This window comes from Enoplosus armatus, chromosome 12 (genome assembly GCF_043641665.1).
Source record: "Enoplosus armatus isolate fEnoArm2 chromosome 12, fEnoArm2.hap1, whole genome shotgun sequence".
Lineage (NCBI taxonomy): Eukaryota > Metazoa > Chordata > Actinopteri > Centrarchiformes > Enoplosidae > Enoplosus > Enoplosus armatus.
The window spans coordinates 619,182-632,230 of NC_092191.1; the positions used below are offsets into that span (position 1 = coordinate 619,182).

The following is a 13,049-nucleotide window of genomic DNA, read 5'->3' on the forward strand; positions in this document are numbered from 1 at the left end:
GCTTTTGTTCCAGCGGGTTTTAGTTCTTGAAATCAAGGCTGTGCTGTTGTTTTTAGCCATGCTAGCAGCACGGCTACAACACCAAACAACACTGTAGAAAGATAAGATCATCATGAAACCACAACTATAAGGTGAACACAGTTCTTAGATGTTAACCTAAGACAGCGTCCAACGTTCCACAGAGGACGACACGAGTCAGCTCTGCAGTGAACACCAAGACGTGTGAGTTTCTTTACTCGTACTACATTTATGTTTGCAGTATCTTGACGCTTGAGTTAATTATGTTTAAATGATTGTACATTGTGTTCATTCTTGTTAGTTATAGGGTAGCCAGATATTTGTTCCTTATGTATTAAATGTATTGTGTGGTTATAATACTTGGTACATATTTTCTGTTTAGATATAAAACCAGCATCGATTGGGTTAGGGTTAGTATATTAGTATAGTCTCAGTATATTCTCAGTATATTCTCAGTATATTCTCAGTATAGTCACAGTATATTGTCAGTATATTCTCAGTATATTCTCAGTATGGTTTCAGTATATTCTCTGTATATTCTCAGTATATTCTCAGTATAGTCTCAGTATATTCTCAGTATAGTCTCAGTATATTCTCAGTATATTCTCAGTATATTCTCAGTATAGTCACAGTATATTCTCAGTATAGTCTCAGTATATTCTCAGTATAGTCTCAGTATATTCTCAGTATAGTCTCAGTATATTCTCAGTATAGTCTCAGTATATTCTCAGTATAGTCTCAGTATATTCTCAGTATATTCTCAGTATAGTCACAGTATATTGTCAGTATATTCTCAGTATAGTCTCAGTATATTCTCAGTATAGTCTCAGTATATTCTCAGTATATTCTCAGTATAGTCACAGTATATTCTCAGTATATTCTCAGTATATTCTCAGTATAGTCTCAGTATATTCTCAGTATAGTCTCAGTATATTCTCAGTATATTCTCAGTATAGTCACAGTATATTGTCAGTATATTCTCAGTATAGTCTCAGTATATTCTCAGTATATTCTCAGTATATTCTCAGTATAGTCTCAGTATGGTCTCAGTATATTCTCAGTATAGTCTCAGTATATTCTCAGTATATTTTCAGTATATTCTCTGTATATTCTCAGTATGGTCACAGTATATTCTCAGTATAGTCTCAGTATAGTCTCAGTATATTCTCAGTATATTCTCAGTATAGTCTCAGTATATTCTCAGTATATTCTCAGTATATTTTCAGTATAGTCTCAGTATATTCTCAGTATATTCTCAGTATATTTTCAGTATAGTCTCAGTATATTTTCAGTATATTCTCAGTATAGTCTCAGTATAGTCTCAGTATATTGTCAGTATATTTTCAGTATATTCTCTGTATATTCTCAGTATGGTCACAGTATAGTCTCAGTATATTCTCAGTATATTCTCAGTATAGTCTCAGTATATTCTCAGTATATTCTCAGTATATTGTCAGTATATTTTCAGTATATTCTCTGTATATTCTCAGTATGGTCACAGTATAGTCTCAGTATAGTCTCAGTATATTCTCAGTATATTTTCAGTATAGTCTCAGTATATTTTCAGTATATTCTCAGTATATTTTCAGTATATTCTCAGTATAGTCTCAGTATATTCTCAGTATATTCTCAGTATATTCTCAGTATAGTCTCAGTATATTCTCAGTATATTTTCAGTATATTCTCAGTATATTCTCAGTATAGTCTCAGTATATTCTCAGTATATTCTCTGTATATTCTCAGTATAGTCTCAGTATATTTTCAGTATATTCTCAGTATATTGTCAGTATATTCTCAGTATATTTTCAGTATATTCTCAGTATATTCTCAGTATAGTCTCAGTATATTCTCAGTATATTCTCAGTATAGTCTCAGTATATTCTCAGTATAGTCTCAGTATATTCTCAGTATATTTTCAGTATAGTCTCAGTATATTTTCAGTATATTCTCAGTATATTTTCAGTATATTCTCAGTATAGTCTCAGTATATTCTCAGTATATTCTCAGTATATTGTCAGTATATTCTCAGTATATTCTCAGTATATTCTCTGTATATTCTCAGTATAGTCTCAGTATATTCTCAGTATATTCTCAGTATATTGTCAGTATATTCTCAGTATATTTTCAGTATATTCTCAGTATATTCTCAGTATAGTCTCAGTATATTCTCAGTATATTCTCTGTATATTCTCAGTATAGTCTCAGTATATTCTCAGTATATTCTCAGTATATTTTCAGTATATTCTCAGTATATTTTCAGTATAGTCTCAGTACATTCTCAGTATATTCTCAGTATATTTTCAGTATATTCTCAGTATATTTTCAGTATATTCTCTGTATATTCTCAGTATATTCTCAGTATATTTTCAGTATATTCTCTGTATATTCTCAGTATATTCTCAGTATATTCTCTGTATATTCTCAGTATATTTTCAGTATAGTCTCAGTATATTCTCAGTATATTCTCAGTATGGTCTCAGTATATTCTCAGTATATTTTCAGTATATTCTCAGTATAGTCTCAGTATATTCTCAGTATATTTTCAGTATATTCTCAGTATAGTCTCAGTATATTCTCAGTATAGTCACAGTATATTGTCAGTATATTGTCAGTATAGTCTCAGTATATTCTCTGTATATTCTCAGTATATTCTCAGTATATTCTCAGTATGGTCTCAGTATATTTTCAGTATATTCTCAGTATATTCTCAGTATATTCTCAGTATGGTCTCAGTATATTTTCAGTATAGTCTCAGTACATTCTCAGTATATTCTCAGTATATTTTCAGTATAGTCACAGTATATTTTCAGTATATTTTCAGTATATTCTCAGTATATTTTCAGTATAGTCTCAGTATAGTCTCAGTATGGTCACAGTATATTCTCAGTATATTTTCAGTATATTCTCAGTATATTCTCAGTATAGTCACAGTATATTTTCAGTATATTCTCAGTATATTCTCAGTATAGTCACAGTATATTTTCAGTATATTCTCTGTATATTCTCAGTATAGTCTCAGTATATTCTCAGTATATTCTCAGTATAGTCACAGTATATTGTCAGTATATTGTCAGTATAGTCTCAGTATATTCTCTGTATATTCTAAGTATATTCTCAGTATATTCTCAGTATATTCTCAGTATGGTTTCAGTATATTCTCTGTATATTCTCAGTATAGTCTCAGTATATTCTCAGTATATTCTCAGTATATTCTCTGTATATTCTCAGTATAGTCTCAGTATGGTCTCAGTATATTTTCAGTATATTCTCAGTATATTCTCAGTATATTCTCTGTATATTCTCAGTATAGTCTCAGTATATTCTCAGTATATTCTCAGTATGGTCACAGTATATTCTCAGTATATTCTCCCCCCTGCTGTCCGTTGTATTGCGGCCTGGGGCGCCGCCTCCAGTGTGGATGTAAAGTGTGAGTAGATGTTGTGAGGACCCAGATGGGAGGTAAGCAGAGATCCAGGGCTCCATCACAGCAGAGCAACACATCACATATGAAGTTTTAGTCGCAGTACAAAGTAGTTTCACATGTTGCTCAACATCCTTCTTTTTCATCCTTTTTTTTGTATTTTTTATTACATGTATGAACATAATTGTCTTCTTTTCTTGTGTTTCTCTTTAAGATAACCGACAACCGTGACGTCCCGGCCGCTTCCGGTGGGCCAGTTGAGTTTCACTTTGTGTGTCGTCGTGTCGCAGTTTCTCGTCTCCATCTGAAGGTCCGTTTGACTCTTTGCTCATCTTGTTCGTTTACCTTCAGATACAAGATATACAGTGAAGTATTCAGTCAAAGTAGTAGTAGTACTTTGTAGTAGTCGTAGTAGTAGTAGTACGTTAAAGTCCTGCATTCTACATGTATTTCAAGTACAGAAGTATTAGCATATGAAAGTGAAAGTAGTCAGTATACAGAGAGGCCTCCGTCAGTGTTGTGTTATTATATTAGTGGATGATTATTATTGATGCATTAACATGTAACATGTAACCTAATGTAGCTTGTACAGGTTTCAGCAGCAGGCCTGTTGCATGTGGACTGAACATGGATTGTATGTCAGTAGATCCATATAAAGTACATGAGTACTTCAGGTACATGGAGGTAGTTCCTCCCAGTGTGAAGTGTGTATTAGGAGGTCTGGTGAATGTCCTCAGCAGTTCGTCTTCGTTTGAATTCATTCAACATGCAGGAAGTCCAAGAGCTGGTGTGAAAGCTCTTTGATCGCTTCGCATCCTCTGGATGAAGCCGTTAGGACTCAATCAATAGTTTGATTTGAGAGTGAAACATGAAAACAATCAAACAGCTGGACGACAGCTGTGTGTCCAGTGATAAGAAGGAGCAGAATCTGTCTGTAATATTGAAGCTGCAGTGAATCAGCTGGACGTGTTGCGTCTCTGATGGTCTGCTGCACTTGTTGTTTTCAGTGAAAGATGGATTTGTCTTCCACAGAGACACTTTGGCTGCCACACAAAGGGACGAGTCAGCCCTCAGCTCCATGAGGCCATCTAGTGGCCTGATAGTAGAAGTAGAGCAGCTGCTGTCTGAGGACTGACCAATGACAACAAGCAGCATCAATAACAAACCATTGATCCATGTATTGATTAGTTTGAAGTGTTGAGTGAATGAAATGTAAGAACGTCAGCAGAGAAGCAGCTGATATTTGGTATTTTTCCAGGAGAAACGATGTAAAGGATGAAGAGTTTTCAGTTGTCAGTGCTGATCAATGATTGGACTGATGCTCTCAGTGTTTCCCGACAGATGAAGGTAGAAAGTCTCTGGGAGCTGATGTGGATGTGAACTCAGCAGCAGCTGCCAACATGATGTTGGGTTATTGGACGAGCTGCCACTGCATACTGACTGGACATAGTAGACTTGGAAAAACAGGAACGTTTGAAATGTAGAAGAGCTTTTCAAAGTCAGTCAAACAGACGCCAGAAGTGATGTCATCCCCAAAGAAAGGCAAAGGAAAAGCGACATGAAGTGTATTCCTCTAGTCCTGGGTTAGGGTTAGGGTTATCCAGAGGACTAAAGAGTGGTGTGAATGTCGTCTCTTAGATATGAGAGACAACATTTCAGACGAGTGTATTGAGTCTTGAGGTGAAGGAACCGTTTCCTCCAGTCAGAGCTCTGTGAGTTTGTCATGTGACTGAGAGCTCTCCCTGCAGGTTGTGTTTGTGTGAAGGTGGGGGCTCTGCTATGAACCAGTGTGAGGAGACCGAGGAGGGAGTCCCTCCCTCTAAAACCGCTCTGTGTGGGGACCAGGACACAAGGACCAGAGCTCAGAGGTGAGACGAGGTTCTCGAACTGTCCGTGACTCTTCTCCATGTCAGAGCTCAGCACTCAAATCACTCAAAGCTCTGTGTGTTGTGTTGAAGCCCAGAGCAGCCAGGACTTGGACCTGGACCTGGACCTGGACCCAGCTGTGTGTCCATGAAGAGTGACTGGTCTATGGATCGTCCTATATACTTCAAAAATGGACCCCACTCTGCTGATCAAAGGTGAGGATTTCAAACTGATGAAAACAAAGTGATGTGTTTTCATCAGGACTGTCACGGTTTTCGATTTGATGTGTTTGTTATACAGGCAGTGACAAGTCCAACATAATGTGCCTTGTTCAACACAACCTCAGACTCACTTGCTCAGTCTTATCAGTCTGTGTCAGTATGTACAAGTTCTCTGCTCAGTCAAAAAATTCTTTCTACATTTACTCTGCAGAATTGGGAGTTCCCCGAATTTAGAGTAAAACCAGAGTTGCAGCTTTGTAATTTGTCCCTGAAAGTCTGGCGTTAACGTTACCACCTGTACTCCAGTCCGGATGAGGCAGCAGGCTCCCGGAAATAGACAACAGTGTTGGGTTTTTTTCTCCAGACGTGTGCAAGTAGATGGAGGTGGAGAGGAAAAATAATACTGAGAGAATCACAGATCGTGTTTTTGATTTCGAAGGTCAAAATGGAAAGTAAATTTTGATCGATTTTCAGTTTAGAATCGAAATCGTGACATCCTTAGTTTTTATCAGACTCTTTTTCAGCAGCAGCTGCCTCACATTCACATTCACACTGGGAGCTGCCCAGTACAACCAGTCTAATATAAGCAGACACTGAGCAGCTCCACTGGTGCCGCTGATGGTTCTCGTGCCTTGCTCCAGAGTACTTCAGCAGTGTACAGTGAGGGAGGGAGAGCTATATGGAGGGCTTGGTGAGAGCTGTTGAGACTAAACCAAACTAACTGGTGAAGCAAAACACTGAGCTGAACAGCTGCAGACTGAGCTGTTGATTCTCAGTGGGATCAGCAGGACAAGTAAACCTTTACCACTACAGGGAGTCATCTGATTCATTGTTCACATCCAAATAATCACTTCACGGACCTTTAGCTTGTGTGTGTCTCTGTGTGGACAGACATAATGTGAGCTCATTCTTCATGACTCCTCCACAGAGTGGACCAGGACAGCTCAGAGGTTCCCAGTGGTCAGTCTGCCCAGCAGCATCAAACACACCTGGACATATTTATGGTCTGTACATGTACAACAAGTACTTTTACATCTATTCTGTTCACAATAATCTCCATGCTGCACTTTTAGACCAGTGGACTGTCAGTCTGTCCAACATGGATCTGATTTGTTTGGTTCCATGATTTTAGTTTGATTGTGTCATTCATATAATATTCTGTTCCAGCTGCTGGAGGAGAACATTGTCACTTTTGTGAAGAACGAGCTGAAGAAGATCCAGAAGGTTCTGAGTTCAGATTACCCAGAATGCTCAGAGAGTCAGAGGGAGGATGAGGAGGGGTTGGACGGTGAGGATGAAGAGCAGAGGAAGAGCAGCAGAGTAGCATTTCGGAAGATCACAGTGAACTTCCTGAGGAGAATGAAGCAGGAGGAGCTGGCTGACTGTCTGCAGAGCAGTAAGAGGATTTCTCTACAGATTTAACATGATGGATAAATGGGACATTTACTAATGTCTCAAGAGATGGACGGAAATATGTTTATATACTCGTTCTTTTAAGAAATTAAATGTTGTAATATTTGTTTTACTTATTAATCTTCTTTGTTGTGTCTTCATTCAGAACATCCTGTTCCAGTTTGTTTCCAGCATAAACTTAAATCCAACTTGAAGGAGAAGTTCCAGTGTGTGTTTGAGGGGATTGCTAAAGCAGGAAACCCAACCCCTCTGAACCAGATCTACACAGAGCTCTACATCACAGAGGGAGGGACTGGAGGGGTCAATGATGAACACGAGGTCAGACAGATTGAAACAGCATCCAGGAAACCAGACAGACCAGAAACAACAATCAGACAAGAAGACATCTTTAAACCCTCACCTGGAAGAGACGAACCAATCAGGACAGTGATGACAAAGGGAGTGGCTGGCATTGGGAAAACAGTCTTAACACAGAAGTTCACTCTGGACTGGGCTGAAGACAAAGCCAACCAGGACATACACTTCACATTTCCATTCACCTTCAGAGAGCTGAATGTGCTGAAAGAGAAAAAGTATAGCTTGGTGGAACTTGTTCATCTCTTCTTTACTGAAACCAAAGAGGCAGGAATCTGCAGGTTTGAAGAGTTCCAGGTTGTGTTCATCTTTGACGGTCTGGATGAGTGTCGACTTCCTCTGGACTTCCACAACAATGAGATCCTGTCTGATGTTACAGAGTCCACCTCAGTGGATGTGCTGCTGACAAACCTCATCAGGGGGAACCTGCTTCCCTCTGCTCGCCTCTGGATAACCACAAGACTTGCAGCGGCCAATCAGATCCCTCCAGAGTGTGTTGACATGGTGACAGAGGTCAGAGGGTTCACTGACCCACAGAAGGAGGAGTACTTCAGGAAGAGGTTCAGGAATAAGGGGCAGACCAGCAGGATCATCTCCCACATCAAGAACTCACGAAGCCTCCACATCATGTGCCACATCCCGGTCTTCTGCTGGATCACTGCTACAGTTCTGGAGGACGTGTTGAAGACCAGAGAGGGAGGAGAGCTGCCCAAGACCCTGACTGAGATGTACATCCACTTCCTGGTGGTTCAGTCCAAACTGAAAAACGTCAAGTATGATGGAGGAGCAGAGACAGATCCACACTGGAGTCCAGAGACCAGGAAGATGATTGAGTCTCTGGGAAAACTGGCTTTTGAGCAGCTGCAGAAAGGCAACCTGATCTTCTATGAATCCGACCTGACAGAGTGTGGCATCGATATCAGAGCAGCCTCAGTGTACTCAGGAGTGTTCACACAGATCTTTAAAGAGGAGAGAGGACTGTACCAGGACAAGGTGTTCAGCTTCGTCCATCTGAGCGTTCAGGAGTTTCTGGCTGCTCTTCATGTCCATCTGACATTCATCAACTCTGGTGTCAATCTGCTGTCAGAAGAACAAACAACATCCTATCAATCTGCAGAGACAGATTTCTACCAGAGTGCTGTGGACAAGGCCTTACAGAGTCCAAACGGACACCTGGACTTGTTCCTCCGCTTCCTCCTGGGTCTTTCACTGCAGACCAATCAGACTCTCCTACGAGGCCTGTTGACAGAGACAGGAAGTAAATTGCAGACCAATCAGGAAACAGTCCAGTACATCAAGAAGAAGATCAGTGAGGATCTGTCTCCAGAGAAAAGCATCAATCTGTTCCACTGTCTGAATGAACTGAATGATCGTTCTCTAGTGGAGGAGATCCAACAGTCCCTGAGATCAGGAAGTCTCTCCAGACTGAACTCTCCTGCTCAGTGGTCAGCTCTGGTCTTCATCTTACTGTCATCAGAGAAAGATCTGGACGTGTTTGACCTGAAGAAATACTCTGCTTCAGAGGAGGCTCTCCTGAGGCTGCTGCCAGTGGTCAAAGCCTCCAACAAAGCTCTGTAAGTACAGAGATAGTTATATCTATTTGTCACATTTCAAAGAGTATATTTTCAACAGAAAAAACCCCTCAGTACTTGTATTTTCCTTGTCACTGTATCTTCAGGCTGAGTGGCTGTAACCTCTCAGAGAGAAGCTGTGAAGCTCTGTCCTCAGTTCTCAGCTCCCAGTCCTCTAGTCTGAGAGAGCTGGACCTGAGTAACAACATCCTGCAGGATTCAGGAGTGAAGCTGCTGTCTGCTGGGCTGAAGAGTCCACACTGTACCCTGGAAACTCTCAGGTCAGGATTCATCAACCTGTTCAACTGATCACGATATTACTTTACATGTATGGATAAATGCCTGTGTAAGGTGTTTAGTTAGTTTCTAAAATCTGAAAAATTACTTTCTACGAACATATGTCCTGCTGCTGTTGGAATTTCAGACTTATACTCGAAGTATTTTCAATCACAACCAACACAAGGGGGGACTAGGGACTGAAATGTCCTCAGAAACACACTGACTGGCAAAAAAAAGATTGCTGGCTGGAGAAAACAAGGTTTGCTTCCAGTAATGTTGTGTGATTGTTGATGGACGTTAGTGATAACAGTAATGAGCCCTCTCCGCAGTAGGCATTAGTACTGTAGTATAGCAGTACTGCAGTAACCTTCCTGCCCTCGCAGTACCCTCGGCTGATCGGCCATGTGCGTTGTTTTGTGTGTTTGCAGGCTGTCAGGCTGCCTGATCACAGAGGAAGGCTGTGCTTCTCTGGCCTCAGCTCTGAGCTCCAACCCCTCCCACCTGAGAGAGCTGGACCTGAGCTTCAATCATCCAGGAGCCTCAGGAGTGAAGCTGCTGTCTGCCGGACTGGAGGATCCACACTGGAGACTGGACACTCTCAGGTATGAAACTGCTGTTTTTCTGGAGACGGGATGTGAACAGCAGTGTCAGTCAGACGGTTTGTACATCCAACCATCCACCCCGACCTCCTCCATAAGAGGTTTTGTGGCGCTGCAGCAATTCCAGGCTACTTAGTCATCATTACACAAACACAACAGGTTGCTTGTCAGGACCAAAACATGGGCGTTTTAAAGCTCCAACAATCAGCTGACTCTGTGTAATGGTGAAGTGTTGTGTGGTAGCCTTTTAGCCTCTTTCAGCTGCTGGTTTTGGTTTTGCGGCACACTTCCTGTCTGAGAGCTGAGATACCGGAGGTGGACACAAACACCACTGCAGTGGGATGGTCATGTTGCTCCTGGCAGCTGGTTGATGTCATGTTAGACACAAATACTTTATAAGATGATCATGTCGTGTTTACAGCTTGTTTTCACTGAACCAACAAAGAAATCCGCTGATGCAGGTTTAAGCATTTGATTTACTGACTGACTGGTAGAGGAAACTGAGTCTGAACCTCATGATGATTGTCGATAGAATACTGATTATAATATATCATGAATAAGTGAAAATAATGAGCCGTAGCCATCGGCCAATAAGAAGAAGCTCCACTGAATTAAAAGCCTATCAGCTGATTAATAATAAGAGCTACATGTGAACATGTAAGTGCATCTGTAGAGAATAACCTCTGTGTATGAGAGCGATGTAATGTCCATGTGTCCATGCTGAACGAGGGCGTGCTGGTCTGACCCCCCTCCTCCTTTCAGGGTGGAGCCTGCTGGAGTCCGATGGTTGAGACCAGGTCTGAGGAAGTGTAAGTGTGTCATGAAAACAAAGCAGCACACATTCAACCATCTTCAGACTGTGACATCACTCATTCAGATCATGATGTCATCATCAAAGTGTCAACAATGAACAGATGATAGATTAATAACTGCAGCTGTATCGTGTCTCGTTCTCTCCATCAGATTCCTGTGAACTCACACTGGACACAAACACAGTGAACAGAAAGATCAGACTGTCTGACAACAACAGGACGGCGTCGTATGTGGAGGAGGATCAGTCATATCCTGATCATCCAGACAGGTTTGACCAGTGTCAGCTGCTGTGTAGAACTGGTCTGACTGGTCGCTGTTACTGGGAGGTGGAGTGGAGAGGAGGGGTTTTTATATCAGTGAGTTACAGAGGAATCAGCAGGAGAGGAGCCAGAGAAGACTGTCTGTTTGGACTGAATGATCAGTCCTGGACTCTGGACTGCTCTGATGATGGTTACTCCATCTATCACAATAACATTAGAACATACATCTGCTCCTCCTCCTCCTCCTCCTCATCCTCCTTCTCTGTCTCTGGCAGAGTAGCAGTGTATGTGGACTGTCCTGCTGGCACTCTGTCCTTCTACAGAGTCTCCTCTGACACACTGGTCCACCTCTACACCTTCAACACCACATTCACTGAGCCTCTGTATCCTGGCTTTAGGTTCTGGTCTGGTTCCTTCGTGTCTCTGTGTTCTCTGTAGGAGGGAGAGTCTCCTCCTGTTACAGAAACTCTCTCACTGCTAAGCTGATAGTTCAGTCTGTTGTAGGATATTAGCCGAGCAGAAACAGGTCACAGGTCAGTTGTGTGTGTCCCATGCTGCTGCTGATACCAGACAAAGATCCGGTCTTTGTCTGGCAGCATCAAAGCCTCCGGGAGTGTTAGTAGGTTTGGAGACTCTGCCCAAACATCAGGCCTTGATCACAGCTGGAGATCAGCTGCTCTGCCATCTTAACACATCACCACGAACCTTCAAAAACTGCTCGATAGCTTCGTACGTGCTCTCCACCCCCCCGCCGCTCAGCTTCACATTGTTTCGTATCCAAGTACACTTGATCCACGCAGTTGATGTCGGTAATGCGCCATAACGTTGTCTGCAGCTGCCATAAAACATCAAGAAGAAGAAGAAGAGTACACTTGCGTCCAGTGTAGAAAAGAGTGCTAGGAGCAGTGTGCCTTCTGTTATTGCTACTGTGGAGACGATGTCATGAACGACCCTCTCTCCCAAACGCAGATGTTTGAACGCTACAGTTGAAAAGTTATGGCATCACATTCTAAGTAGCAGTCTCCAGTTTTCACACCTGATGCGAACCGAGTACACATGAACCTACACAGTGTCCACACAAATCAAACAAACTGGACTTTGGGGTCAAGTGTACTCTGATCCGGGCCGGGTCCCTGATGTGAAAGCCCCCTTAGCTCTCCTTTTCTTTTGTTGTTTCATACAACACACCCTTACATCCAAGAGTAAGGCAAAATGCTGTTACCTGTTTCTTCTCTTATTTGTTTGAATTTTTTATTCTTAACTCGATAAGAAGTTGGTGATTGTTTCTGACTAAATGCCGCTGGCTGTCTGTGTGTAACGGTTCATATCTAAATATATATAAACAACCGTCAGGCGTGAACATGTGACGCTTGTTATGGAAAAGTGTTAAAATGTTCATGTACCTGTAAGTGGAAAATGTATTGAAATATAATTTAAGAGTGATTGTTGAGAAAGATGTATAACCATGTAAGGGTGAAGACTGGAAAACCTCATGACAGGATGTAAAGACTGGCTGGGGGGGCAAGTACAAGTATCATGTGTTTTACGTGTGGGGAATCGATTAAGACAGATATTGTGTTTGGGTATTTCAGTGCCATCATCTCACCGACTCGAGGCAGCATCAGGTTTTCTGATTGCCACGACACGTTTGAATTCTTTTAATCCTTTGGACACTAACTACAACATGTGGATATTTGTTTTCACAGTTAGTAACAACGTACTGTTATTTAAGACTTCTTAAAGTTAAACTTCAGCTTTAAAAGAAGCTGGAACGTGTCAGCAGACTTTCTGTACTAAGGTAGAGGCTACGCTTCCTTTCTGCAAACCAAACTAACTTCCCAGCTGCTTCCAGTGACGGCCACTAATTTACCATCTGTATTTTGGTTCATTGGTCCGTCTGCTGCATATTCCCCCTGCTAGCTCCAGTAGTGCATTAGTGTAATTCCTCCTCTGTTTGTTAATAAATGTGTTCACTATGAAGTCGTTGCCCTGGTTTTCTGTAACTTACTCTCAGTGGCTTTACGTGTCCGAGTTGTTTCAGAGTTAGTTCTCGTGTTATCACTCTTGACTGATCACCAAGAGAAACGTCTGCCGACTCTGAGTGAATATCGCGGGACGAATAGATCACACAGCTCAGGTCAGTTCGTACCAACCTGATCTCTTAGTGGCTGTAAATGGAGCTCACAAGCTCAAATGTTACTTGGAGTGTGATAGTTCATTTTGTCTGTGAAGAC

At 41.5% G+C, this 13,049-nt stretch overlaps 1 protein-coding gene across 2 annotated transcripts; it reads left to right on the forward strand.

Moving 5' to 3' along the window:
- The first annotated feature begins 3,724 nt into the window (after positions 1–3,724).
- Positions 3,725–12,795, forward strand: LOC139293955 (NLR family CARD domain-containing protein 3-like). 2 transcript variants are annotated; one of them, XM_070915666.1, is made up of 10 exons: positions 3,725–3,749; positions 5,188–5,307; positions 5,398–5,520; positions 6,455–6,530; positions 6,694–6,922; positions 7,085–8,867; positions 8,972–9,145; positions 9,572–9,745; positions 10,505–10,551; positions 10,706–12,795. In XM_070915666.1, exons 2-10 carry the CDS (start codon positions 5,219–5,221, stop codon positions 11,251–11,253), a joined length of 3,243 nt encoding a protein of 1,080 aa, XP_070771767.1. In that variant the 5' UTR covers positions 3,725–3,749; positions 5,188–5,218; the 3' UTR covers positions 11,254–12,795. The 2 variants fall into 2 exon arrangements, with proteins under 2 accessions (XP_070771767.1, XP_070771768.1); XM_070915667.1 differs by lacking the exon at positions 3,725–3,749 and having other exon boundaries at positions 5,169–5,307.
- Positions 12,796–13,049: the final 254 nt, after the last annotated feature.

Coding starts and splice junctions, on each gene's coding strand:
- LOC139293955 (XM_070915666.1), top strand. CDS start 5,219: ATGAACCAGTGTGAGGAGACCGAGGAGGGAGTCCCTCCCTCTAAAACC. Junction 5,521..6,454: donor CCCCACTCTGCTGATCAAAG/GTGAGGATTTCA, acceptor ACTCCTCCACAG/AGTGGACCAGGACAGCTCAG. Junction 8,868..8,971: donor AAAGCCTCCAACAAAGCTCT/GTAAGTACAGAG, acceptor CTGTATCTTCAG/GCTGAGTGGCTGTAACCTCT.